Raw genomic sequence first — 15,543 nt, forward strand, 5'->3', positions numbered from 1 at the left:
GCTGTGCATTTTCAGATCACTAAAGTGGGATGCTGTGCATTTTCAGATCACTAAAGTGGGATGCTGTGCATTTTCAGATCACTAAAGTGGGATGCTGTGCATTTTCAGATCACTAAAGTGGGATGCTGTGCATTTTCAGATCACTAAAGTGGGATGCTGTGCATTTTCAAATCACTAAAGTGGGATGCTGTGCATTTTCAAATCACTAAAGTGTCCCACTGCACATCTAAAGATTACTTAAGTGATCTGTGGTGCAGTTCCACATCACTTAAGTGACCCGCAGCATATTTTTGGATCACTTGAGTTAATCACGGTACGATCCAGAACACTTACCTAAATGACCTGCAACATATTTTCAGATCATGTAAAGGGCTTTCGCAAAAAAGTTTGGCACCAAAATTTTTTTACGAGAGAAAAGGGTCCAAAATAGTGCTTCTTTTGACTTTTTCAGGGCATAGTGACCCGCTTTCATGTTGGCAGATATGCTGCTCTAAATTCCAAACATTTTGTGCTGCACTCAGCCTGCAATTTAGTAACAACATGAAAAAAAATTTTAAGCGCCAATATCAAATTTTCAGTCAATGTGGCGACCTTGCACCTGGGATTTGTCCAGCCCAGCTCTACTGTACCATATTTACTTCTGTAATGTTTGATTAAATTAAAATTTGATTTCTCTGGGAATTGAGGGTATGCAAAGGATATGAATAGTGTAAACGGGAATAATTTCCGAGCACTCTTCATACCATTATGATACGAGTTCTTGAATGCAACTTGAATAAAATGATTCAATTGATCAAGACTGGCGAGCGCAAAATTGGGCTTAAGCATCAAAAGCACAAAGGTATTTTTGAGTAACATGTTGAAGATGATGCCTGGGCTAAAGGATCTCTGAATATTTTCCTGAGAATTTGATTTCATATTTCATCACCTTTGATGTTGTTTATTATCTCTTGTGATGGAATAGATTTTTTTTTTTAATATTTGCTTCAGTGTAGAAATTGTAAAATATCTTGGCACAGTATAATCAGCATTTATTTTCCTATTTTGAATGCACTAGGATTATTTATCCTTTGTTCAACTTTTTTTTTTCCAGCTGATATTTCCATTCTTGAAGCTTGAATGCCTATACTACGATCTTGGACTCCCATATAGAGACCAAACAAATGATCAAGTCACCATCGATGCAGCTATGGCAATCAAAAAACATAGTGTTGGTATTAAGTGTGCAACTATAACCCCTGATGAAGCCAGGGTGGAAGGTAATATAATTTTTGCAAATGAGATTCCAAATTTGCTTCTTGTTTAATCTTTTCTTTTAAATATTTATCGAATGATCATGCAAAATTCTTTCCCCCCACCTCCCCATTAGAATTTAAGCTGAAGAAAATGTGGCTTAGTCCAAATGGCACGATCAGGAATGTTCTCGGTGGAACTGTATTCAGGGAACCAATTATTTGTAAATCCATTCCTCGCCTAGTTCCTGGTTGGACAAAGGCTATTGTCATAGGAAGGCATGCTCATGGTGATCAAGTATGAATTGCTTTACCATTGTTTTATGAATTAGTGCCTTATGTTATGATATATTTTACATGATACTGTGGATATTCAGGATTTATTGTCATATCATTTTGAAGACCTATTAGTTTGAAAAATATAAATATTTAATAAACATAACAGGCATAAGAACTGATATACATATCCTTTTCAAAAATGTTTCAAAAAACACCCTAGAAATTTACGAGAGCAGTTTATGAAATGCTCAGGCTGCAAAGCTCAAATCAAGGGTACAATGTTAATTTGTATTTTTTAAAATTTGTTTTTCAAGAGTGTGGCTATGTGAATAGCTGCAGCATTGACATAGCTTCTGAGACAGTCACACAAGCAAATTCTTGATGGTATATGAAATTTCCATCTTCGTATTAGTCTTCAACTTCTAGAATCAAAAGGTAGACAGCCTAATGTACATCTCCATCCAGAGAGTGTCTTGTAATTCATTGGTCTCTATTTTTTAGTTCCAGCAGCTGAAGACTGGAAAATGAAGATTGGATCAAGAATTTGGCAATGTCCATCAAAAATTATCAATACTTCTGTGGTTTCATGATATTTGATAATTATACCTGGTTCTGATCCTGCCAGAGTTTTTAGTGTCATGCTAAGAAAAAAAGCTGATCAATTAAAAACCAGTTGCTATCGGCTCTAAAATAGCGACAATGGGATCTATATTTGCTAGAGACATCAATTCAATGTCTTGATGCATAAAATCCATTGTCAAGTCCAAATATGGACACGGTACAATGTATTCATACAATATCAGCACATGTTTCCTCATACTATCTTACCAAATACACATGTAATTTTGTGTTTGCATAAATGCCCCATTTTTCTACCCGTATTGCGAAGATTGAATGAATCTCGGTTTACATACATAGCGACGAAAGACAAAACACCAATTTTTCCTAAGTTGATGCAAATTTGCACAAAAACGTTCATGTAATAATGTGTTTTAAGTCAGATGTTCTGATTTTTTGAAACAAAGAAGAAAAAGTAATTCACCACTTTAAGAAATATTCAATCTACTTATTACAACCTTACCCTTAATTTGATCTTTCCAGCTTGAGCATTTCATAAACTGCTCTCGTAAATTTCTAGCGTGTTCTGATTTTTTGAAAAGGACTCGCATATGCGATATTTTTGTATGAGAAAAGCTGGGCAAAAAATTAGTTTTGTTATCATTAAACAAAATTTTAGGGAAAATATGTTAATTTGTTTTTAAATAGCAGCAATTTAAAACAGTGTTGATAACCATATTTCCAAGTGATGCTGCAGGAATAGATTAAAAATTGAGACTGCGTGCCCACTGGAAGCATTTCATTATGCTAAATCAGCTGTCAACAACCTATAAATAATGATAGACCAGTAGATCTAGTTCCTCTTTTGATCGATCATGAAACAATTTTTATTACGATTTTGCTGTGTGAATCCTTACCATAATGATAATAATATCTGTATTTTACAGTGGCAGTATAATTTTGGTATCTTGCCTTTTTGAGAAGTAAATGTTAATTTTGCCAAATTTTTCTGAAAGAAGCTAACTTTGATGTAATTAAATCATGTTTTTATTATCTTACCACTATTGATGGACAATAAGATGTCCATCAATAGTGGTAAGATAATAAAAACATGATTTAATTACATCAAAGTTAGCTAGATGTCCCCATTTTTCATGAACATGGTCACCTAGCTAAAATTTTATGTGCAGAAATGTAATTTAAATGAAGTTAATTTGCAAAATTTTAAACAAATATTCTAAACAACAAATAAAATTAGAACGATTCCTCTCATATATGTACACATAAATTATTTAAAAAAATAAATAAAAAAATTATTACCCCCCCCCCCTTCTCCAAAGCGGAAAAAACCTGTAAATGATATGATCCTGAGAAATTCAAAAGCTTTTTTTTTTTCTAATCCATGGATTAACTTAGTAAATTCCATTCCTAACTATACTTACCAGTCTACAAGACTTGTAATTGCACATGACTTCAGTATACAAAATATACTGATCGGCCCTTAGACGACTCCGTTTATTTTGACCCGCAATCCCTTCACGCCCAGGGCTCGTTCCCCCCCCCCCCACCCAAGCAACGGCCCGGGTATCCGATCAAGGCAAGCAAACAAAAAAGTCGAGGGAAGATTATAATCCCCCGCATATAGATTCTCGGGCAGTAGGCAGCAGACTGTTATCCATGGCAATATGATGAAAGAGAGAATGAAGCGGAAGAGTGAGACGGCACTCTCAAAATCCAAACCATTTAAGTAGTTAGAAATCCGTAACGGATGCCAACTCTTACAAGAAGAGTGAATTTAATCTGAATAATCTGCACTAACACGCTAATGGCTTCACGCGAACCCGCTATGCAGGTGGCGGAAAGAGACGAAGGGGGTATGGGCCGCTAATGCAGCGGCAATTGGGACCCCGGCCCACCAATTATGGTCATGGTCATGGTCAAGACTAGGTTGTTTTGATGAGGGGAAAAATTATCCTATTCTTGTACCTTGTGTTCAGATGAATTGATTTATCCTGTAATAAGTACTCATATTTTTCAAAAGGGATGAATGAGAGAGATTCACCTCATGATTGTAGCTGCCATAAAAATAGTCTATACATTCAAAAATGCCACAGTTATTTTTTTTTCATTCTTTCAATAGTGCCACTGTGGTAATTGTTTTAATTAAATTTATTTTGTCCAAAGAAATGGTTGTCTTTTTGTCAGATACAGATTTTGGCTGTGTATGATGTTTTTGCAAATTTTTTGTAAATGATTGTTTTTTTTTTAGTATAAAGCTACTGACATAGTCGTTGAAAAGCCTGGAAGGGTTGAAATCATCTTCACACCTCATGATGGCGCAGGTGCTGATAGGGTCGAAGTTTTCAACTTTCAGCAAACAGGCGGTGTATGCATGGGAATGTATAATACTGATGATGTAAGTGTAGGCCTCTCCCTTATTTTTATTTATTCATATATATATATTCTCTTATATATTTCTCTCAATTTAGGAAACATGTATAGAAGTTTACATTTTTATTCCATTTAAATGTTTCTGAGAATAGAAATTCAAAGCATTTGAGAAAACAAATGTTATGCACTATTTAATAGTTTTGTTATATGCATGTGTGTTTTTTCTCTAAATATTTGGTTTTAGTTTGAAATGAATAAAAATATGTTTCAACAAAGTATTTGTGGAATAAAGAAAGTTAAGTACATTCAAACCAAACAACTCCAGTCTATGACCAATTTACTACCAAATGAGTTGTGCCAGAAGTATGTGTGTGTGTATATAGGTTCTTAACAGTCTGAGTGTGCATCTAGTGTCATATTATAAGTACAGTCAAATTGAACTTAGTTTAAATTACATCTAAGATTCTGCTGAATTTTGTGCCATTACAACCGAGATTGCCGTCTTTAAGACTTTTTTGAGTGTAAAAAAAATATAAACAGCTGCATTAATATGGTATCCATAAAGCCTCCATACCCATGCAATATACTAGCCATTATTGATTGTGATAAATAATAAAAAAAAAATAAAGCTTTGTTTTGATAAAATGATAGACGTACTTGTGTTATGTAAAACTGGAAGAAATATTTGATTTTAAGTAATACTTGGTAACAAAAAACTGCAAAAAAGGCTCTCTGAATTGATGATAGTAAATTTATCTTCCAAAGTGAGAATTTTCCCATCCATTACCCACTGCTTATAGCACATGCACAGATCTTGACAAAATAAGTGGTGAAAGTTGTTGCTGGCTGTGCTCATGACTGTCAAAAAGGGGGGAAAAACAAGTTGATAACAAAAACAAAATTCATCAACATCCCCTTCCCACCTTGGTTGAGTCATGGAACTTTGATGCAAGACATCAGAACACAATACCATTCAGGAAAACACTTCAGATAAACAGGGACAAGCAATTTGTTACGCCAAAACACACCTCCCCCCTCTCTCCCCCCCCCACCCTGCTCATTGAAGTCAGTGGGCTTTTGCAGTCAGTTTCAAACATTCCTTCAAATGAAATATCTGCAAAGCTCGAAGAAATAACGAATGCAGGTAAGAGATGAAGATTATCCCAATCCACGAGAAGATACCATAGTAGTTCACTATGAATACTTGAAGCCATTGCCACTTTTATTCCTAGAAGCCATTGGACTTCAAAAAAGTCCACAAAAGAATTCTGGCAATGATCCTAGAGGACAATTGGACTTCAAAAAAGTCCAGTGTCCTCTAGGATCATTGCCAGAATTCTTTTGTAGAATGGATGGAAACTAAACAATGAGCACCTCCAGCATTAAACATGTAATAAATGGGGTTTTTTCATCATTACTTATGATGGCTGGACAAATTCCAGGTGCCAAGTCGCCATGGAACTAAAAAATTGTTATTGGCTCCTAAAATTTTCTTTTTGTAGTTACAAAATTTCAGGTTGAGAGCAACACGTCCACCAACATGAGAGGATCACTATTTCCTGGAAAAAGTTGAAGAAAACGTTATTTTGGAAATTTTTTCTGGTAAAAAATTTGTTGGCACTTAAAAAATTGTCCCGATGCCTAGATTTTTTTTGCAATTAGTCCAGCTCTGACATATAAATAGAACAATGCATAAATATTTTCGTCATGTTCTGGACTTTAATTCTAAGAATTTATTGGGAAAAAGCCATTAAAAAGAAACAAAAATGGTGAAAAATGTGTTATTACATCTGAGGTAATTGTGCTTTCATTGACATTAAAAGCAAGGTTCATTAATTGTATGGGTAATCGGTTGTAGCCACCAAATTATGTTACAGCCAAGGTGTCGTTGCAACCAAGTTTGACTATGTTTTTGAATAAAAATGTGACTTTTTTTGCAGTTATAATATATATATATAATCTTTCAAAATAGAATCAATATTTCCATGCTCACGTACTAATTGTTACAAAATTTCCACCTATTAATTCACATATTTGGCATATGTGATTACTGTTTATGTGTATAATGTGAGTTTTATTTCAATTTCAGTCTATAAAAGGTTTTGCTCGTAGTTGTTTTGAGTATGCAGTTCAAAAGAAGTGGCCTCTATACCTCAGCACAAAAAACACTATTCTAAAACGATACGATGGGCGTTTCAAAGATGTCTTCCAAGATATATATGAACGGTCAGAATTTTCTTATTGAAAACTTTTAGCACAAATTTGTTGATATTATTAGCATGTTAGAGAAGGTAAATGAAAAATAAGCTTAACCTATGTTATAACTTTTATGTAATTACAGTATCAATAATCTGAGATGAACTGGACCAAGGCTACCTCATTACAAAAAAACGTAGATCATCCGAAAAAACAATAGAAATGGGTTGTTTGGGGGGGGGGGGGCTTACACCTATATACTAGATAACTCAACGTGCAGATCAATCAATTACTTCTACAATTACTATTCTCACCATTGATATAATACTAAATTGAATGGGGAGAAATCTTGACAAAAGATAGCTAAATCCTGTTTAAGTCGACTGCGATTTGTATTATGTTATCAGAACTTTTCTAATTTTTGGAAATTTCCAGTTAATTGGCTAGTTAATAAATTTTCATGATATTTCTCTCGTTTATTTTAACAATTTGTTTTTAATCTTTTGTTGGTCGAAAATACTTCTTCATACCTTGAGTTTTGAGTCATTTTTTGGAACCTGGAAACTTGACCTGTGGACTGCGAAAGTTATAAACATGGATGATATCTGAAATTTTTGAGTGAGATGTTTGAATAAGCTAAAAAGAAGTTTTCCTAATTTTTGGCAATTGCACTGCACATTTCCAATTAACAGATATTCTGATATACTTATGCTTTTTTCACAAAAAATTTCAATTATTCAGAAACATTTCATTGAAAATTGCAGATAATTAAAAAATATATATATTAATTTATAGATGGTAGAATGGAATTGTTCAACTATGTCTAAGTACATGTATGTGGCATAAATGATGAGGGAGATCAAATAAAACCTTGCTAACTTGACATCTGCTTAAGTCGACATGCTCTATGATACTTATGGGAGTGTTAATTTATCAAGATTCTACTGTTGTACTTACTTTTACTTATTTTGTTAACTTAACTGCTTAGTTCATGAAGATTATGACTGCCAAGACCAACGGTGACCATACTCCCAAGACAAGGGAGTAGAGGCTAAAGGGAGGTTCTCGTATTTCTAGAACTCTATATGGATTTTTTTGCACCAAAAATTTACTATGGGTTTGTCTGAAATGGGAGTGCAACAGGGACCCGCCTGGGGATCGAGATCCCTTAAAACTGAAATGACTTATTCGTTGGAGGAATCAAACAAAACAAAATAGAATGCAGTCTTGACAAAAAACAAAAAGAGATTTGAGAAAGAATTTCGAAAAATTCCCAGCGCCTCAGATTATTTGGAACCTCAAATTATCGAGACTCTACTTTGATGGTCAGTTTCAGTCATCATGTTCTGTAATAATAAATGTGGAAAAGTTGAAAATTTACAATTGTCCAAATTTTGATAAATTATTGAGGTATTTATTAAAATCATGGACAAGTGAGTTTACAATCTGCTTAAAAACTGGCTTGTGTTACAAATACCATTTATATTCGAATATAAACCGCACCCCCCAAAAAAAAATTACACATTCTAGAGAAAAAAAATTAACCCCTTGATTTAATAGGGTTTTTTTTTCCAAAATTCTGGCAAAAATAGATGTCAAGCTGCTATATAATGAATTAAAAACCTTGTTATAACAAATATATAAAAACATTTTCATTTCTTGTCACCCAAAACCACAATCCAAAGAAACTTTTCAGGAATTTACATCAGCCCCCTCTTTTGAGACAAACAAGAAAAAGAGGAATCTGTTCTTTTTTAATTGAGGAGACAAAGCCATTTAGAGTGTGTGAGGGATGGTTTTAGTGGCCTATTAGTGTACACCAATACCATGAAACATTGTGTTATTCGCCTGTTTAGATTTCAGTAAAAAGAAAACACTACTTCAAGTTTGTGCTCTGCCTTGACAAGTGAAGAATGGCAGATCACTTGTTTCTCTTCAGTGATTTTTTGAAACGTGAAAAAAGTGATTTTTTGATTAGTGAAAAAATTAAAATTTTGACAGAATTTGATAAAATGATGGAAATAACTTCTATCACACAGTTTTTCATGCATCCTGACTTTATTCTTAATTTTTTTTCCAATTGTTGTCAGTAATAAGTTGTAACAGCAATCTCCAAAGTAAGTAGCTTTTAAAATTTGTGGTTTCGAGTGTGTTAATGTTCCTGATCAATTTTAACTCTGTCCTCGATTTAACCCTTGACTGGCGTGGTGGTCGAGTGGTCATAGTGATGGACTCGCATCGCAAGGATTCGGGTTCGAACCCCACCAGCACCACAGTGGTGGTCGGCTGAAGTTGGTTTTCTGTGGTTTCCAACTTCAAGGCGTGAATGAAAGCTGATCTCGCCGTTAAAAAGTCTCGCCACAGAGAGCAACAGGCCTACAACGTTACATATATTCTATCATTACACTTACTCACAATTTGAAGTATAGGTTGCAGCACTGAAATATCAAACACAACACTAGCTACACACTGAGACTGTTAGGTGCACTCACTTTGTTCCAGACTTTGCCACGAAGCTGGGCTGGAACGAGGTCGTTTCGGCCCCGAGGCCTCTAATCATTCCCTTTAACAGACCTGACTGCATATTTCCTCCGAGCGCCAGCTATCCTGGGGGAAACTTTGGAGGGAACCAGCTACTAGATGGTTCGGTTGGTCTTTCGCCCCTATACCTAGGTTCGACGATCGATTTGAGAGATCTCTGCAACGGGATAAGTCTGGTGGCAGAGCCCCTGGCTTTCATTCATTCATGACCCCTCGCATTGTTCATCTTGCCAACTCTGGAATGCACCTGGACCATCTTATTTTCAGTACCTTTCAAGCTAGTTGTTAACACGTGTTTGGCAAATTTATTATGTTTTTCTATTTTTCCTCTCTCTATATCATTGATGATAACTCTGCCACACCACTTGCGTAAGACTTCAGTGTTCAGATCGGAATAGACCAGTTACGCACAGAATTTTCACAATGCCAGTTAAGGGTTAGTGAATCAAATTTTCAATTTCTTCCAATTCATTAAATCAGAGTTGGACTGCACATTTCTAAGTAACAATGAAAAATAATCAAAGCCATCAAAATCTTTTTACTTTCTCCTATTTATATGAGATGGCTAGATTGCATGGACCAGAAACTGATGTATTTATTGTGCTGTGTGGATTTGTACTGTTAAGAGTGTTTTGGACAGAGTAGTCTCCATGCATGTGCCCACCTGGGCTATCTTGGTACATGAAAGGCCTTGCATAGCAATTAACAAATGTAGATTAAACCTACATGGTGGCTACTGGCTGCTGCAATGATTAATCTTTGCTATTGAACACAAGGAAAAAATTTTTTCCCTTCCTGGAATATCTAGAAGGCAACTTTCAAATTTTCTAAATTACAAAATTTCAATTAAAGTAATAAAAAAAGTATGTTTTCATTAGTTTTTAAAAATGAAACATTTTTTAATTGACAGAGATTACCAAAAGAAGTTTGAGGATCTAGGAATTTGGTATGAACACAGGTTGATTGATGATATGGTGGCTCAAGTTCTCAAATCATCTGGAGGATTCGTATGGGCTTGCAAGAATTATGATGGAGATGTACAGTCTGATATAGTTGCTCAAGGTAAGGGCAAGGACATGAATGATATTTACATAGTTATACCCCAGCAAGTACTACTTAATAAAATAGCATAGACAGTCGATTTTTACAAACCTCCGATTCACGAACTGACGTATTTTCACAAACTAATTCTCAGGTCACAAAAAATTTCCCATACTTTTGAATGTTTTTTTTTTTTCCATTTGCAAACTAATTGTTTCAGTCTGTTCGAGTTCAACAAAAATGAGCATTGACTGTATTTTAAGTTTCCCCTTTTATTTATTCATCTTTATTGATATAGGTTATGGGTCTCTGGGATTGATGACAAGTGTCTTAGTTTGTCCAGATGGAAAAACGATTGAATCTGAAGCAGCTCATGGTACAGTAACTCGACATTACAGGGAACATCAAAAGGTAATAAACATATTTATGAGTTAGCAGACTGCTGCCATTGAAATAAGCCGAAGACTTTACTACAATAAAACCTCTCTTTTACGGACACGTTACAAAAATATTCATCCATAAAAGATGGGGGGGTAACCATTAATCAGGTGTTTGAAATGCATACTTTTGTTACACAATAGGAAATAATTACTTGGCCGTTTGGCCATAAAATAGGGGGTGATTGTTAAGAGGGGTTTTACTGTATATGTCATGGGGGCCCTCTAAGTGATTCTAAAAAACAGCTATGTAATGTTTTTGCTGAACACATCAACTGATGTTCCTATCACACTTAATGAAAAACATTAAAGAAGAGTGAAGGAAATTTCCAACATTGTCACTTATCGTAATATATTGAGTTATGCATTTTAAAACATCTGAATTTCTTAGTGTAGATTATAGGCCTCTTCTCATAAAAAAGAAAAATACATAACGTTGTCATAAAAACATAACCCATTTCTGCCCAGTGTCCTCATTTGAGGACAGCAAGGATTTAGCTTTGTGTAATATTTTAGCCTTGCAGCTAGATGTTGTATATTTTAGCATGTTTAGATGACTACTCTACTCAGAGACTGGCATCAAAAAAATTCTCGAGAAGCCATTTCTAGTTTAGAAATGAACTCTTGAATGTTGGTGTATTTTATTACCTTGTGGGTACTTTTGTTTTTCACCTTATAGTATTGACATGATATTGTTATTTTCCATGCAAGTGATTCTTTTGTAGTTAATTATTTAAATTACAGTTTAATGTGAATAATACAATTCAATTTTGTTCCACTTCAACTTTTTTTGCAAATAAATGTTTTGCTGCCCCCCCCCCCCACCCCAATGGAGGACACTTGTCGTCCAGTGTCATACTTCCTGTTAGCGTATTTGAAAATTCTTTTGGAATATTCCTAATTTTTGCAATTTCAACAAAATATCCCAATATCAAAATAGAATTCAAAGTGCATGAAAGTGCTGGCGTTATTATCTGAAGGATTAATTACAAATGATGTATCAATATCCAATTGAGGGAGCTCTAACTCACCAGGTACAGTAGAACCTCAATTATCCGGGCTAATGGTGGGGAAGGTGATCACAGATAACCGGAAGACACTGTTATCCTTTTCCTGTCAACCATTCTGCACGGTTACAAAATATACTACGAAAATGACACACAAAAAAGCTGCTAGTCCAGCCAATGAGCCATGCGGTCACCTGACTGCATCTGAAGTGACGCCATTCTTGTACATTATCTTTCGATTGTAAAAAAGAGCAACGACTAATCTCCTGCAATTGGCTGTAAATCTTCAAATGCCTATTGCCCCAGGTGAACCTTTTTTTAAAGTATTACATGAAACTATTGATTATGTGTCATTTTATTTCATACCTGTTATTTTAATTTTAGGGAAAGCCCACGAGTACAAATCCCATTGCTAGTATTTTTGCATGGACCAGAGGACTAGAACATAGGGCAAAACTTGATGATAACAAAGAGCTATCAAGGTTTGCATAAATTCTTTCCCTTGTACAGCTGAATCTCTATGTACCAAAACTTTTCAACTCTTAGACCATATTTCACCCAGGATTACATTTATAAGGCCCTGTGAGGGATAAATAATTTCTTCACAGGTCAAATATCAATTTAAAAAACTAATTTATTAAGAATTATCAGTTCTTTTCATTTTTATACAATGTGAACATGTTTGATAGGTGCTAAAGTACTTTCTGCATAGTTAAAATCAATAATGTGCATCATACATTTAATCAGGCATCCCAAAGCATTTTAGGAAATGATTTATCTTTCTAAACTGAAGAGCCAAAAAAACTGGTACAGGCATGCATATGCAAATAAAGAGATATGGAACCAATCAAAGTACGGCGCTGCTGTCGGCAACGCCTATATAACACAACAAGTGTCTGGCATAGTTATTAGATCGATTACTGCTGCTTATCGAGATTTAAGTCAGTTTGAACGTGGTGTTATAGTCGGCGCACGAGAGATGGGACATAGCATCTCCGAGGTAGCGATGAAATTTGGATTTTCACGTACGACCATTTCACGAGTGTACCGTGTATATCGGGAATCAGGTAAAAAATTAAATCTGCGACATCGCTGCGGCCGGAAAAAGATCATGCAAGAACGGGACCAACGACGACTGACGAGAACCATTAAACGTGACAAACGGGAAACCCTTCCGCAAATTGCTGCAGATTTCAATGCTGGGCCATCAACAAGTGTAAGCGTGCGAACCATTCAACGAAACATCATCGATATGGGCTTTCGGGGCCGAAGGCCCACTCGTGTACCCTTGATGACTGCACGACACAAAGCTTTACGCCTCACCTGGGTCCGACAACACCGACATTGGATTGTTGAGGACTGGAAACACGTTGCCTGGTCTGACGAGTCTCGGTTCTAATTGCTTCGAGCTGATGGACGTGTACGGGTATGGAGACAACCTCATGAATCCATGGATCCTACATGTCAAAAGGGGACTTGTCAACTCTGTTCAAGCTGGTGGAGGCTCTGTGATGGTATGGGGCGTGTGCAGTTGGTGTGATATGGGACCCCTGATACGTCTAGATACGACTCTGACAGGTGACAGGTACGTAAGCATCCTGTCTGATCACCTGCACCCATTCATGTCCATTGTGCATTCCGACGGACTTGGACAATTTCAGCAGGACAATGCAACACCCCACACGTCCAGAATTGCTACAAAGTGGCTCCAGGAACACTCTTCTGACTTTAGACACTTCCGCTGGCCACCTAAATCCCCAGACATGAACATTAATGAACATATCGGGATGCCTTGCAACGTGCTGTTCAGAAGAGATCTCCACCCCCCTTACTCCTACGGATTTATGGACAGCCCTGCAGGATTCACTGTGTCAATTACCTCCAGCACTACTTCAGACATTAGTCGAGTCCATGCCACGTCGTGTTGCGGCACTTCTGCGTGCTTGCGGGGGTCCTACACGATATTAGGCAGGTGTACCAGTTTTTTTGGCTCTTCATTGTATTATTGCTCTGCAATTATCAAAAGGGTAACATTTACTAGTTTGTGCATCCATTCTATATGTCGGTGTTTCCCAAAGCTGGCGATGGAATTGTCTGGGGGGCAATTGAAACAAGTACAACATAAGATCCTATGGGTTCACTGGAGTTGGGGGGGGGGGGGCAAAGTTTAGGAAACTATGCTGTGTATCAGGAGTTCTCAAACTATGTGCTGCGGTGCCCTGGTGTGTCTCAAACTTTAGTCAGGGGCGCCACCAAGTGGTGACCCTGACAAAGGTTTTCCAGAGAGATTTTTTTTGTTAAACAGTAGTGAGGAGATGCAGATACGCTTAGAATATGGAAAGTGCCGTGGTGGATGGGAAAAGTCTGAATACAATTTTATTATGTAGAGCAGAGGTTTTCTTAATGAAATTCTTTGTGACAATTTTGGTTCATTCAAATCTTCATTAATTTATATGAAAAAAAGTGTGTAATGAAAAATGTTTCCTATTAAAAATAAAATTCTTAGTGAAATTTTCAAGATGTCTCGAACGTTCTTAATGGGCTTTCTGATATCCCAGGCGAAGCACTGGAAACAAGGCACAAATGAGGGGAAAATAAAATCTCAATAGGCATAAAATGTTGCCTCTGAAGTAATTGAAGTCTTTGGGCTCACAAGAAATTCACATAGAAATTTTCTCTGAAGGAAGTAGTAATAATGTTAACATTCTCACATACGTATTATTACTGATTGGCTACAAATAATTTTGATCTTTTTCATAGGTTTTGTAATGCGTTAGAAAAAGCTTGTGTTGAAACAGTTGATTCTGGGAAAATGACCAAAGATCTGGCAGGTTGCATCCATGGAATAAAAAAGTAAGTTTTATTCCATTAAAAAATTGTCATTTGTCTGCTATATTTTACATGTACTGCTAATTTTCAAATATACACATACAGTGTCTCAACTTTCTGGTAGGCAGGTGTGGTATTAAGAACAAGAATGAAATACTTGAGCATTTTATTTGTTTATTCGAAACAGCGGGTAGGATTACACCTAAAGCTGTAATGCAGTGTTTCCCAAAGTGGGCAATATTGGCCCGAGGGGATAGGAGCTGCAGGTATAACATGGGACCCTATGAGTGTTGAGATGGGGGGGGGGGGGCAAAGAAAGAGAAAAATTAAACATTTTTGAAGACGGGGGAGCGATGGGAAACATGCTACAGTGGATTCTTATTAAATAAATGGATGAATGAATTCTTTATGGAACACACTCCCCTCCGCTATTGTTGATTCTCCCACAACCACTACATTTTCGCTCAATGTTAAACAATATATCTACAGTAAAAAACCTCTTTCGCTGACACTGGTGGCACAAAAAAAATTGTCCGTAAAAGAAGGGTGAATGTTTATCAAGGGTTTGAAATGCTTACTTTTATTATACGAGGGGAAATTATTACTTTGCTATAAACAAGGAATGCCTGCATCTGAGGGGGGGTGTCCATTAAAAGGGGTTTTACTGTATTACATTCAAACATATTCTCGGGTATAGCCAACTCAGCCATCAATATTGTACTGTATAAATAAATTATTAGTGGATGTGATCCCTTTCATAGCCTAAAAATCATATATGGTTGTGATTCACATAAATTAAAAAATCCCTAAGTCCTTGCAGTCTCAGGCCGACTATATTTCTTTGGGAAAAATAAGAGAAATTGAGATTCCCAAATACCAAAAATTGGCTAGTGTCACCAAATATGATGCCCTAAGTAAGCAGATTTACCAATCATTGCTAAAATTTCTGATGACGAGAAAGAACGCACTGTGGAAAATCACAGTGGATCGAAATAGATTCTACAAAAAAAAAGCTGAAAAATTATTTAAATC

At 36.0% G+C, this 15,543-nt stretch overlaps 1 protein-coding gene across 1 annotated transcript in view; it reads left to right on the forward strand.

Moving 5' to 3' along the window:
* Positions 1 to 15,543, forward strand: part of LOC149081804 (isocitrate dehydrogenase [NADP], mitochondrial-like) — a 42,875-nt gene that overhangs the window by 21,956 nt on the left and 5,376 nt on the right. Inside the window, exons 3-10 of the mRNA XM_089235574.1 lie at positions 1,094 to 1,259; positions 1,370 to 1,530; positions 4,339 to 4,485; positions 6,550 to 6,686; positions 10,108 to 10,259; positions 10,537 to 10,649; positions 12,067 to 12,164; positions 14,443 to 14,535. Coding sequence (XP_089091700.1) covers positions 1,094 to 1,259; positions 1,370 to 1,530; positions 4,339 to 4,485; positions 6,550 to 6,686; positions 10,108 to 10,259; positions 10,537 to 10,649; positions 12,067 to 12,164; positions 14,443 to 14,535 — 1,067 coding nt within the window. The remainder of the gene's footprint in view (positions 1 to 1,093; positions 1,260 to 1,369; positions 1,531 to 4,338; positions 4,486 to 6,549; positions 6,687 to 10,107; positions 10,260 to 10,536; positions 10,650 to 12,066; positions 12,165 to 14,442; positions 14,536 to 15,543) is intronic.

The sequence above is a fragment of the Pholcus phalangioides genome, unplaced genomic scaffold (genome assembly GCF_987345545.1).
Source record: "Pholcus phalangioides strain wild (caught in Gottingen) unplaced genomic scaffold, Ppha-v1.0 ptg000009l_1, whole genome shotgun sequence".
In the NCBI taxonomy this organism is placed as follows: Eukaryota; Metazoa; Arthropoda; class Arachnida; order Araneae; family Pholcidae; genus Pholcus; species Pholcus phalangioides.